Here is a 14,312-nt window from a genome sequence, read left to right on the forward strand (position 1 = left end):
TTCGACATTTGGCCTTAGAATGACTGACCACTGATGTTCTTAGGATGTCCAAGGAATCTTGCAAAAGAGATGTTTAAGGATCTCAAAGTAAAAATGTAGCAGCAAGGAGGTTGGATTGTTGGAATCCATATAAATAGCATTCTATAGGGCAATAGTTATTTTATATTTGCATAAAATATGTTTTGTATTTATAGAAAATATAAAAAATAAAAATATGTGCATATTTACATGCAGAAAAGAAGAGTAAACATTTATCATCCAAATAATAGACATATATAGGTACAATTTCCAAATGGAATGATGGTTCTAAATTATATTTATTGTTCTATTAAGAGGTCACTAGATATTTTCAATGAAAATTGATGTAAAGGTCAGGTCCATTAGAGTTATTTGAGACTGACATTGCTTCCTGCTTCCAGAAAGAACTGGGTATGATTTCCGTGTTTAAAAATCATAAAACACAACAATAATAAAAGCAAAATCCACATAACAGGGGCTCGGAGAGTAACTGTGGTGGTCATTGTGCTAAGTCGGTTGCTGTATCTCAGCATCAACTCAGACTCTGAATTGTGTCTCTGACAGAGCATCTCCAACCTGATCAAGCATCAGACCTGGAGAACTTGTGGATGCTCAGACTGCCAGGACCCACCCCCGGAGTCACTGATTCAGTAGGCCAGGGGTGGGGCCTGAGCATTTGCATTTCTAATAAGTTGCCAGGTGACATTGTCCCTCCTGGGCCAGGGGCCACATTTTGAGAACCACCCCCCTAATGTCTCTGGAGAATGTCCTGGACTGTTGCTAAATATGACAGGAAACAGCATGATATGGTAGAAATTGAACAAGACTATAAAATGCAGAATGTTTCCCTGAGCTAGGCACTTTGGCATTTAATACATGATTAAATCATTACATTGTACAGATGAAGTAAGAGAGGTCCAAGCCCCTGTTTGGCAATATTCATTCAACAAATACTTACTAAGGATTTCTCCATGCCAGAGTTGCAAGTTACTGGGGGTGGGGTGGGGTGGGGCTGTAATGGTGACTTGTACAGACATGGTGCCTGCTCATGCCTAGGACCTCAGACAAGGCAATTAATTCTTCCTCCCTTATTGGGGTCCCTTCCTCTTCTTTGGTTGAAGGAGAGAAAGAGAATAGAAATAACAAATAAGATGTAACACAAAGGATTTTTTTTTAATTCAATAAAATATGGTGAAAGATGACAACAGACTGGGGTCCTAAGTAGACAGACTCTTGCGTCAGGCCAGGGCCCATGTGACCTCTTGGTCATGAAGAACTTGCATCCACTGACCCTCCTACCCATGTTCATGACAAGTAGCTGCTGGTAAAGCACAGATCAAATAACCTGTCTCCAATGTTCCCCTTTCCTAGGGATTTATTGTTTTTTAAAGTGTCAAATCTAATCTACTATTTGAGTTATCAAATGTTAATGTGTCTTTATTTTCTCTTTTCTAATTTTCTTCTTTGGGGAGTAGAGCCATATGTATGAGTTCAGAAGTTCTGAATGTCAAGCTACTTCATTTAAACAAAAACTGAAAAGAAATTGCTGTCTTTCCATGTGTTTTTCAAATATTCAGACACTTAGCTTTATACAAACAGGATTTTTGTATATCTGGATATTTAAGCTAACTGTTTTCAATTTCTTGCTTATATGATGCTAGACAATCAGATTTCAAGAGATTTAAAGAAGTTCTCCTAGGAGTTCTCCTTAGGTGTTAATTTTGATAACTTGGAAGAAGGCAGAGGAAAGCTTTAAGTAGCAGAAGGCCAGTTGACTGGGGACTATTTATGGGTCACCATCTTACTAAGATGTGAAAATGTTTGCCAATATATCTTTTGTGATTTTTTGCAGTCCTTATATTTTTGCTTTAAAATATTTATCTGTTAGTCCTAGAGTGAGTTACCTCTAGAAAATGGATAAGTGACTGCATTTCACTTTCTTAATTCATAAATGAGACTTGATCACGTCCTTTTTAGTTATAAAACCCTGTGATTCAACCTTACATTATGTAAATGTGGTACTGCCAGAAAGTGCCCAAGGTAAAATTCCTTCAGTGAACTTGTGTTTGGAAGGATCAAAGCTCAGAACTCTTGTGCTCACCTAGAGTTTGTGGAGAAGATTAAAAAGGAAAAGGATTTCCCAGCCCACTGCTGTCAGTTTTGAACTGGCAAATGTGATATTCTATTCCTTAGACTTTAGTGATATTTCCTAATCTTTTGTATTTGTTTTTTCAAAATTCAACACATTACCTTAATACCAATTGAGCCTTTTCACTTTCTTTAATTTAGGAAGTGGGTTTTTGTTGTGTTGTGTTTTTGTTTTGTTTTGCTTTGTTTTTCATATGATTTACTTATGCTTAAAGACTGAGTGGTTTTAATAAAGAAAAATAAATTCAACTAGTACATATACAAATAATAAAAACTATGCAAATAGGAAATTTGTTTGTTTATTTGGCTTTCTGGGAAAATACCTTAAATTTAACACATGGAAAGTCTTGCACAGTGAATAAATTGTTTGAAAATGCCCAGTAAATCCAAGGAAAACCCTATCTGTCAAATATAGCATCTTAATAGAGCATGTTTCAAAAAAACAGTTACAACTGAAAAAAATTTATTCCATATACTGAAGGTATGCAGCATGATGTTTTGATATACATAGGGAAAGAGTCACTAGGGTCTAGGAAATCTTCATCTCCATCCTCTCACATAGCTATCCTTTGTATATGTGTGATAAGAGCACCAAAAATTTACTCTCAACAAATTTCCAATATACGATTCAATATTTTAACTATAGTCCTCATGTTGTTCTTAGATTTCTAGATTTATTCATCCTTTGCATCTGCAACTTAGTCCCCTTTTTCCTACATTTCCCTATTTTCTATTTCCACTCTGTAGCCCACCCCTGGTCACCACTGTTTTATTCTCTGTTTGATTTTTTTAAAGACTCCACATATAAATAAGGTAGTATGGTATTTTTCTCTCTGTGCCTGCCTTATTTCATTCAGCTTAATGTCCTCTAGATTCACCCATGAGGGTCTCCTTTGTGAAAGCTGGATGATATTCCTCTGTGTGTGAATGTACCACAACCTTTTTATTCATTCATCAGTAATTGGGTTGTTTCTATATCTTGGTCATTGTGAATATGGGAGTGAAGATGATCTTAATGAGGTAATGATTTCATTTCCTGTTGGTATACGCCAGAAAAAAGATTGCAGGTCATAATGCAGTTCTATTTTTCTTTCTTTTCTTTTTTTTTTGCAGGTTTTGGCCGGGGCCAGGTTTGAACCTGCCACCTCCGGTATATGGTGTGGGTGACCCACGCCTTTGAGCCACAGGCACCGCCCTGTAGTTGTATTTTTCATTTTGGGGGGAACCTCCATACTGTTTTCCTTAATGGCTGCACTAATGTACATTCCCACCAACGGTGCAAGAATTCCCTTTTCTCCACACCTTTGTCAATGCTTGTTATTGCCTGCTTTTTTGATAATAGCCATCCTAACAGGAGTGAAGTGATATCTCATTCTGGTTTTAATTTTGCATTTCCCTGATAATTAGTGATGTTGAGTACCTTGTCATATACTTGTTATCCATTTTTATGTCATCTATGGAGAAATGTCTATTCAGATCCTTTGCTATTTTTTAACTAGGTTATTTGGGTTGGGGGTGGGAGGCGGGATTTGTCTCTCTCTCTCTCTTTTTTTTTTTTTGGTTGAGTTGTATGAGTTCCTTATATATTTTGAACATCAAACCCTTATCAGATATATGGTTTGCAAATATTTTCTTTCAAACCATAGGCTAGCTTTTCATTTTGTTGATTGTTGCCTAGGCTGTGCAGAAGAACTGTTTTTCATAAAAAGAGTATGGGCATAAATAGCCCTTTATATTATCAAGGGAGAAATAAACTCTCTTGAAGTTAATTATCACTGCGATTAAGAAAAGTCATATTTTTTGAGGTGATAAATCATAAAAATAACATCCCCATTCCACCAAAGCCCATCACGGGACATCCAACACATAAAGAAGTGTTAATGGCTTTGTTCTAAGAACACATGATGTGAATAATAGAAATCAACAAGAAAGTTAATATTACACGCACATCTCCAAGGGACATGCCGAGGGCTTGCCAAAGCTAAGAACTAGCATGCCAAAAATTAAAGGAAACAACTATTGTTGAAAAAATGTACAGAAGAATAAAGAGGAAAAGGAATTTCCTGGATTTTAGGCCATGTTCTGATGGCATTTTACTTTCCTGTTGCCAAGACTGCAGTGGTGCAATACTGTAGGTGAATGCTCATGAGATGTCAAGATCTTTTCCATCTACCAATCTCTCTGATGTCTAAAATGGCATACTTAGAAATATAATGTGCTTTATAAAGAATTAGTGATATGTAAATAATACAGCTGTATCTTGGGGAAGGCAGTTTCCCACTTCTCTTCATTAATGGCCTAGAAGAGATTAATGTGATTGCCAGTTTAAGAGCATGTTTTGAATATAAGAAGCTGAAGGGTTTCAGATAATTACATGTGAAAGTCTAGGAAGGAACCCTGGAAGGAGAAGAGGACACTGAATAAAGAGATCATTCAAAGAAAACCTTATCATTTTATATATTTTTTGAAGGTACCTATGGTACATGCTAAAAATAACAGGGCTAGAGCTTATAAGAGATTCATAATCTAATTTTTTTTGGAGACAGAGTCTCACTATGTTGCATTTGGTAGAGTGCTATGGCATCACAGCTCACAGCAACCTCCAATTCTTTGGCGTAAGCAATTCTCTTGCCTCAGCCTCCTGAGTAGCTGGGACTACAGGCGTCTGCCACAATGCCTGGCTATTTTTTTGGTTGCAGTTGTCATTGGTGTTTGGCAGGCCCCAGCCGGGCTCGAACTCTCCACGTTTGGTGTATGTGGCCAGTGCACTATTCATGGAGCTACGGGCACTGAACCAATCTAAATATTTTTTTTGCTGTGTTTACCAGTCAGAATAATTCTAAACAAAGCTATCAGGAAAAATAGAGAAATTTTAAAATTGAGATCTTAGATTTGAAAATTGAAATTTTAAAATATGAGAAAATACAGAAATCTTAAAAATATAATTTATTGTAAAATTATGTTGGATCTTTCTTTTAATTATTACAGAAAGAGTTTCTTTTTATGTCCACACTAAATTAATTTGAACAATGGTGTTATTTCTGCTGTGCAAACATGCTTACAACTTCTGAAACACACACTTGACAATCAATGACAAGTACACTAGTATTTATGACACTTATTTTCAGTATTTTAAATCAGTCCTGGAAATAATCAGCTCTTTGTAGAAATCTGTTGTACACCTTCATTAAGCAGAGATTGAAAATTGACTTGCTTCTATAAACATTGTGGAAGAGATGACTTTAAGTCCAAAAGAAGCAAATAAGGATGTCGGGCCCATGTTAACTGAAAAGAAGGAAATGGTCTTTACAAGAGTAAAGTGAACCACAGAAGGTAATAAAATTTTCACTTTCAGAGAATGCTGAGAGAACCTTTATATCCGTAGGTCTCAGCAGGGGGCGTTTTTGTCCCCCAGGAAGTATTTGGCAATGCTGGAGGCGTTTTTGTTTGGCCTAACTGTGGGAGAGCTGTTGGAATCCCATGAGTGGCAGGCAGGAATGCTGCTAAACAGCCTTCAGTAGATAGGACAGCCCCCCTCAAAAAAATCATCCAGTTTCAAGTGGCAATAGTGTCAAAGTTGAGAAATTAAAGTTCTGGATAGCCTTAAAATTCCAAACAATCCTGTCTGGTTACATAATCAGCTCAAATGACATGATCAGGGTATCTCAAAGGTGCATGAATTCGTTCATGCTACTGGACTATTTCAAAACATTACAAGCAGGTCCCTGACTCAGTGTGCTGAATAACTGAACAGAGTTAATCCTAACTCTTCATTTTTTTTAATAGGGAATATCATAGTCACTGGGAGACTCTAATGTAGAATCATATTTTCTTTGAAAAAGAATAACTAAATTTTAGAATGAAGTTTCCCAACTAGTTCCATAACAAGGAAAAAAATAAAACTGATTCCATTCTTTATACTGAATTCCTACAGAGACCAAAAGAGAAGACCTATGCTAACATGTGGCTCAGAATTTATTAATTGTTGGTAACTTTTTCCCATGACTATTTTTCAAATATCTTTTTTTTTGAGACAGAGTCTCACTATGTTGCCTCTGGTGTCACAGCTCACAGCAACCTCAAAACCTCAAACTCTTGGGCTTAAGCAATTCTCTTTGCCTCAGCCTCCCAAGTAGCTGGGACTACAGGCGCCTGCCACAACACCTAGCTACTTTTTTCGTTGTTGTTGTAGTTGTCATTGTTGTTTAGCAGGCCAAGGCCGGGATCCAACCCGCCAGCCCTGGTGTATGTGGCCGGTGCCCTAACCACTTAGCAACAGACGCTGAGCCATTTTTGTTTGTTTGTTTGTTCATTTGTTTTTTCTTAAAATAGAGTCTCATTTTGTTGCCCTTGGTAGAGTGCTATGGGGTCATAGCTCACAGCAACCTCAAACTCTTGGGCTCAAAGGAATTCTCTTGCCTCAGCCTCCCTGGTAACTGGGACTACAGGTGCCCACCACAACCCCTGGCTATTTTTCAGAACTAGAGTCTTGCTCAGGCTGGTCTAGAACTCCTGAGGTCAAGCAATCTACCCACCTCGACCTCCCAGAGTGTTAAGATTACAGGAGTAAGCCACTGCACCCAGGCTTAAATATCTTTAGTATTTTTGTGTGTGTGTTTTTTTTTAATTTCTGTGTTATAATCTATTACATTTTTTTTACCTTGTATAATGAAATTTTCTATTCATTAATTTTTTACAAAAATGTTAGTGGTATTTGAATGTAAAATTCTAGGGAGCATTTGCTGTAATACCTATGCCTTCCAGAAATTCTATTTATGAATCAAAATGACTTGAGATTTATACAAGTATTAAGTTATAATCTTTTCCTTGCTCTAATGCCAATTCAGATCTTAAAGAATTAACTAAGGTTAATATAGAATTTTGAAAACTGTCATGTAATAGTCCCTGCTAGAAATGCTTAATGATAGGAAGGAATGTGACCAGATTAATTTTTTTAGTCTGTTAGTTAATTACCTTTTGAATGAGGTATTTTGGACTCTATTGGGAGGAAGTGAAGTAAATTGTTTCTTCTTGTGACTTTTTAGCTAAGAATGAAACCTTGGCATTACCTGCTGAATCTAAAACACCAGAGGTTGAAAAAATCCCAGCACGGCCCATGACAGGTAATGAGATCACTATGTTGTTGACCTTGAGGAAAGAAAGAACATATTTCTTCAAATAGTAAATGATCTACAGTGTATAGGGTTTTTTTGTTTTGTTTTGTTTTTAGTGAAGAGCCAGCAGTAAATTCATTTTGATCATAAATAAGCCCAAAACAGTAGGAGGTTCCAGGTCTTTAATGTTTGGGAAAACAACAGGCAAAGAGCTGTGTTTTTCACTCTAAATGAAAGTTATTACCTCAACCCTCTGAAATATCTTTATACTAAAATGTGATACCACAACTTTGGTGCTTTTATATGAACATATGAGACCATATTTTTTATTTCTTTACTTTCACAAGCAGTCAGTGTAGCAAAATGGGATATAGCCCTCACAAATCCATAGCTTGATATTTAGGAAAATCCCTTGGAATCATTTAGAAATAAATATCTCTGAAATGCTAACAATCCTAGTATAGAGAATATATAATAGCTTAGTAAAAATCCTTCAAAGGATAAATGCAGTGAGAATTTTCCCCATAGTTTATTTCTGTAACTAACACTCAACATTTCTTCTCTGAATGAACTACCCAAGTCCAGTGCATGGGGGAGACATTCATCTCTGAGTTACAGAGTTGCTGCCAGCACAATGCCACCTTATCCAGGACTTAATGAAATAAATATCTGGCAAGAATTCCTCCCAATCCACATTTAGCAAAGTAACTTTGGAATGATTTTTTTAATTTATAAAATTGCTATAACTTGGAATATTGGTGATATTTACTTGTACAAACGTTGGGCTTGTAGCTGCTCCAGAGAAGATAACGACAGGGGGAGGAGTAAAACAGTGTCAAGCAACTCTTTCAAGTAGGAACATTTCTGACAGACCGAGATGAATATAGTCTGTCTGCAAAAGTGAGATGAATCTTTCATCTCCACCTTCATGGGAGTAGGGGCAGAGGTAGCTAATGCAGTAATCCATTTGGATGAAATCCCTGGGTGGTTCCTGATTTCAATATACTTGATCAATATCAAGAAAAGCATAAGCAGGACCCAGTAGATGACTCCAAGTCCTTCTCTACTTCAAAGATTCTACTCATTTTTCCTGATTATACTGTCTTCTCTTGGCACCGTGTCTGATGGGAGAGTCTACAGACTTTCTAGTTCTTTGTCAACCCCTCAGAATTTTCCACTCAAGAAACACTAAGACAAACACCATAATTTATTACTGAGTGTTATTGTCTTTATTGCATGTTCTTATTCTGCAAAATTCTGGGGTTTTCTAGCTCCCAATTCCTTCCAGATCTCAGTGACCCTGGTTCTTATTTCTCCAAAAATATTTACTTGAGGTTTTCATTCCCTTTAATCTAGCACTTGGGACGACCCTGTGGTCAAGCACTTAGATGCTGATCATAATTTCAACTCATTCAAGCTTTGCATATTGAGTGCAATTTGAGAGAGAAATCTCTCAGTTCTAAGTAAACCTCTTAGCCCTGGGTCATTCTTTTATTTGCCCATTCATTAATTTATCTGCTGAACTATTATCATGTACTTGGCTACTTGGCCATAGCCTTTGTGCTAAACCCTGGAGATAAATACAAAGGCAAACAAAAAATTTTGATTAATCTGATCAGTGTTTTAATGGTGGCTGATTCAGTGGTTTGGTTTTTTTGTTTGTTTGGCTGGAGTTTTTTCCATTCTTTTATTTATTTTTTACTTTTTGGAGCCTATAGACAGTGGATTAAGCCCAGAAAGGAAGGATTAGGAAGGAGTGTTAGCTAAAACAGTGGGACAAGCTAGGGAGTCTTTAACATTAGTAACTTGTAAGAAATGGAGTCTATCAGAAACACTTACTAATTCTGAAGGGGAACAAATCTTTCACTGCTTCATCATTTTATCTTAATTTGTAAAGTTGTCTGTTTTACCTTTCAGTGACTCCTGAAATAGTTCCAAGAACCAGCAAACCTACTGTGTCTAGTGCATTAGATGTTTCAGAAACAACACTGGGTAATTCTAAGAACTTTTTTTCTTAAAAAACTAAAAATAAAAGCAGCAACATCACAAAAAACTTCCAACACTCATAGAAAAGTAATCCATCGCCTTAGCTTCTGTCCCTCTCTCCCATGCCTTCCTTCCTGACCGAGGTTAACCTTCCTATCTCTTGGACGGCTTCCATTGAAGAGTTAACAACATGTCTGATCAACTGAGCCACTGCCTGGCCACTGACCTTCCAGCAGATCTGGATGCTGGATGCTAACTGCACGCCCTTTTCAATCATTCTCTTGGTTGTATCTACAGAATGACAGTTTTTTAACTCCCAAATATTGGAGGGTTGGGGGGAACCTGGAAGTCTTAACCTTGCATTCTGCTCAGTTTGGCTTTTGGAAGTCTTGCGCATACTAAACTTGGGGAGACCCCCCCAAAAAACTGTCATGCTTTCAAATAAGAATTTAATATCATTCATGTTAGCTGTTTCTTGGCCCAAAAGAATCTAACTTGCTTTGTTGTTTCCTTCCCCTGAAAAAGAGCAGCAGCATATGTTTTAGTCTATACTTTGATCTTGATCTTCCCTGCCTCGCCACAGCCTCTACCAAGTATACCTGTGAATTTTGACAGCTCTGTAACTTTTCCAGGGAAAGCCAGCTACTTCCATGAAAGGCATCCCCTGCTTGGCACCCACATGAGCCTCTGTCATGAAGCATGCTGTGCACGATCCTGGTTAAGCCATAACACCGATCCTGAGTCAAGGACTTGCTAACCACAGTCTTCTTTATTGTAGTTCTCGGCGGCAGGATCCCGGAAACACCCCAAACTGTTCTAATACCTCAGTTTGAATTGCCACTGAGCACTCTAGGTAAAAAAATTATTAAACACTGCAGATTTATTATTACCTTGGAAACTGTACACATGCTTCAAAGAAGTCTTTAGACTTTTTCATTCAAAGTCGTCTCTTCATTGAAGGAAAAGAGACAAATGGCTTACAGAACAGTAAGATTCCAAACACCCGAGCCTTAAAATGTAAACAATCTTTAAGTTTAGGATTGACATAGTTCCAAGAGGGACTTTACCTAAAAAATGCCATGAGTGTAACCTAGTTCTCTGTACCCTCGATGAATCCCCAACAGTTAAAAAAAAGTTTAAGATTGAAAAGAGGATCTCTATGTGACAATGTATGGTTTGGTTTTTTTTTAGTGGTCATACTTTGATAATATATTTGATACTTTTAATTCATAATCATTCTGTCACTGAACAAATTTATATTTTATACATTTTTTCTAAATTGTACAATTCTAATTTTACTCAATTGTCTCTCTGAACGAGAAGATCTATTTGTATTTCAGAAGACTGCTTCTTAGAATGTATAGAATTTCTTTGAGAGCAATATCAAAAAAATTGAGGAATAAGCTTATATAAAAAGCCATGGTTTGAGTTCAAATGAAATTTATCTAAGAGCACACATTGAACATAGCTGAAGAAATTAGGAAGCTGGTTAAGTAAGAGTGAAAAGGAGAACCCAAGTAGAGTAATTTAAATTCAGTGGTTTAATTATAAATAATGGGAAAAGATTTGTTATAATATTCAGCATTGAGACATAGAAGTAAGACATACTAACATGAAATAATTTACCTTTTTGTGTTTGTTTTTTGTTTTGTTGTGCAAGCTTGAGATTTTTAAAAATCTTTTCTCTGTTTCTTACGCCTCAGGTCATAACTTTCCTTGTGTTTCATTACAGCTCCGAAAAGGCTTCCAAAATTTCCTGAAGCAAAAACACCCTTTCCTTTTGAGAAAACTGAGGGCATCTTGGGTAATAAGAGTACTTTTCATTTGATATTAAGAATGTTTGTGGTGATTGCTTACATCTCTGGGACACTTTTACTGGGTCCTATCCCTGCAGACCTCAATGAACTGATGAATTCAGTAAAATCAAGCAAACAAGTGGTTGATGTGGTTAAATAAGAAGGACCTATTTGCTTGGATTTTCTACAAATTCTGTAAAAGTTATCAGTATAATTCCACGTAACTCATTTAGTGGAATGAAAATGTCCTTAAAAATGTTGGCAAAATGACACCAGACTCTGGCCTCTTTCTGACCACTGATCAAATGCTCCCTGGATTGGCACATTAGAATTTCTTCTCATTATATGGTGACTTGTGATTGTATCCATATGTTTTTGTTTTTGTTTTATTGCAGGCTTCTGGTAGCCACTAAACATAACAACCTATTTCTGTCCCCTTCACTTCTAAAAAAAACTTCAGCAAATTCTGTTTCTTTTCAATATAGCTTCAAGTGAAAAACCATGGATTGTTCCCACAGCTAAAACATCTGAAGATTCTAGGGTTCTAAAGCCTCAAACTGGTAATTGCATTCTTTTTTTTAAAAAAAGATTATAAAAAGAATATTGAGTAATTTCTTGGTTTTATTGTTATAGGCTTCTTAACTGATTATCAGTATACTTTGTAGTAAATGCAAAACCTATAATACATTTTTGGTACTTAGATTGAACCTCATTTTATTCCCTACTACAAAAGCAAAAAGGTTTTGTGTTTGTTTTATACACAGTAAAACCTTTGTAAGGTGACCACCCCAGGGATTGTAACAAATCAGTTAACATATAGAGATGGTCAACATAAGGAACTAAGCCTACTATACTGATATGTACATATGGGGTGTGTCCAGTCTATGAAAATTAGGTCAACTTAAGGAGGTGGTCATCTATGGAGGTTCTACTGTGTATGTTTTTAATTTCTGGGTATAATAGTAGAAGTCTTCTCAGTAAAGTATCACAAGAATGGAAAAGCAAGTATCTAGTGTATTCAATACTAATCTGAAGCCAGTAGATGATCTAATTCATACCCACATAGGAGAAGGACTCAGTTCAATTTAAGTTAAGAAAAGGAGAAATGAGGGAGGCGGGAGAGGAGGGGGGCTTAGGGTACTCCCACTGAATGGGTATGAGGTAGGGGTGTATGGCACATCTTTGAGGTGCAGAACATAGCTACAAGAGGGATTCTACCTAACAAATTCAAATACTGTGACTTGGTTGTTTGTTCCCTTACATTAACCTGCAATTAAAAAAAAAAGAAGTCTGGCTAGAACATGGACTGTGGACTGTGAATTGGCTCACTGGTTTTCTAGAGATCTCTTTAGTGATATGAGAAGCATAAGAAAAATAAGTAGCATGATGGACTGTACTTAACAATGTGAGGTTAATATTTCCCTTGTAGGTAGATATTTATTTATTTTTCAGAAATATAATTCAATACAAAATTGAGATCTTACTAATGCAATATATTATACCAAGTTCTAAAATTTGTAAGTATATCATGATGTAGAGGACAGACCATAGGTCTTCAAAGCTAGTAATAGACCTTGGTTCCATTCCTGTCTCTCCTGCTAACCACATGACTCTTGTTTTCTCTACTTTTCTGAGACTTGTTTTCTTCTTTTGTAAATGGTGGCAATGTTGTTTTTTTCTCTTGAGAATTCTTGTGTTCCTCCTAGAAGCTGATTGAGATATCTTCTCTTTTTCAAATAATAGATTTTTTTATCAATTACAAACTTTTCTTCTATACATCTTTTCTCTGATGTCTAGCAGTAAGCTAAGGAAGAGCATATTCAGCATATGAGTTACAAGAAAACCTCAGAAACCATCTTTTGCCATTACTTCCATGATTTTTTGTTTCATTTGTATTTTAATTTTTGTGAACTTATGATTGTCACTTTATCTTGGGTACATATAGTATGTAATGTAGGATTTTGTGTAGTGAAGTTAAATACATGAACATCTTGTGATATTTTTCAGAGATAGTCCAGCAGAGGACTGGGTTTGAGAAAGGACGAGAATGAGCCGTCAGATATCAGCAAAAGATAGATGAGGGGTGGCACCTGTGGCTCAAAGGAGTAGGGCACTGGCCCCATATGTCAGACGTGGCGGGTTCAAACCCAGCTCTGGCCAAAAAAACTGCAAAAAAAAATGATAGAAGATGACATCAAATTAAGTGTATATATCTATTAGATCCTATCCCAGTTTCCACCAAAAAAACTGCAAAAAAAATGATAGAAGATGACATCAAATTAAGTGTATATATCTATTAGATCCTATCCCAGTTTCCACCAAAAAAACTGCAAAAAAAAAAATGATAGAAGATGACATCAAATTAAGTGTATATATCTATTAGATCCTATCCCAGTTTCCTCAAGCAGGAAGATGATCTAAGATCAAGTTTCTAGGTAGAGTTTCATCCTGAGCCCCTGGTTCCATAGCCACCACAGCACCTGTATTGGGCTTATGACACAACTAGTCTGGGGGCATACATGGTGGTTTATCTGCTGCACCCTAGCAGACCTGGCTGGGACTCCTGCAACCCTCAGTGGAACCCAAATCAAACTGTTTTGTGGATTTGGGGAGTAGGTGAACTTTTAAGTCCCTTTAATCTCTTAGCTTCTGTTTTATAACATAAGGAACACAGGGTTCCCTAGTTTCCCTTAAGCAGCATCTAGCTTTTGATTTCTATGATTATTCATGAGCAAACTGATCACAACCTCAAGGAAACCAGTTTTAAAATTTGGATGCCTATAATATGAATTATTTATAAAGCCTAAGTTGGACCAAGCATTGGGCAGATATGTTGAAGAAAGAAGGTTGCAGAGTAACGAGGAGACAAAAATAGATGATGTGAAAAATCCCAAGAAAGGAAAGTTTCCTTTTACCTTTAATTCCAGGAGAGGAATATTCTGGTCTTGCCCTGATGGAGTATGAATAGTGGCTAATGCAGCAGGAAACAGGTTTCTTATTTAGCTGCTTCACTGCTGCCAGGGCAACCTTGGGTTGCCAGAAAACATGCAAGTGAGAGCTTCCAACCCTCTCTGGACAAATTGTTGAGACTTGTCATGAGCTGTAACAACAGTCAATAGGTGATATGCAGGCATGAATATAAACCCCAGAAACTTCCCAGCCTGCTAAGTTTTAGCATTCAGTTTTTAAATCCCTGCTACTTAGTATGATTACAGGGCCAGCAGCATAGACACCACCTGGGAACTTGTAG

General features: G+C 36.7%; 1 protein-coding gene across 3 annotated transcripts in view; it reads left to right on the plus strand.

Moving 5' to 3' along the window:
* ABI3BP (ABI family member 3 binding protein) overlaps nucleotides 1-14,312 on the plus strand; it is a 233,430-nt gene that overhangs the window by 109,404 nt on the left and 109,714 nt on the right. For all 3 annotated transcript variants that reach the window (XM_023508060.1, XM_023508061.1, XM_012812736.2), the window contains exons 10-12: nucleotides 7,212-7,289; nucleotides 9,198-9,272; nucleotides 11,548-11,622. In XM_023508060.1, coding sequence (XP_023363828.1) covers nucleotides 7,212-7,289; nucleotides 9,198-9,272; nucleotides 11,548-11,622 — 228 coding nt within the window. The remainder of the gene's footprint in view (nucleotides 1-7,211; nucleotides 7,290-9,197; nucleotides 9,273-11,547; nucleotides 11,623-14,312) is intronic.

Source organism: Otolemur garnettii, unplaced genomic scaffold (assembly GCF_000181295.1).
Source record: "Otolemur garnettii isolate 467f Iridium unplaced genomic scaffold, OtoGar3 scaffold00220, whole genome shotgun sequence".
Lineage (NCBI taxonomy): Eukaryota > Metazoa > Chordata > Mammalia > Primates > Galagidae > Otolemur > Otolemur garnettii.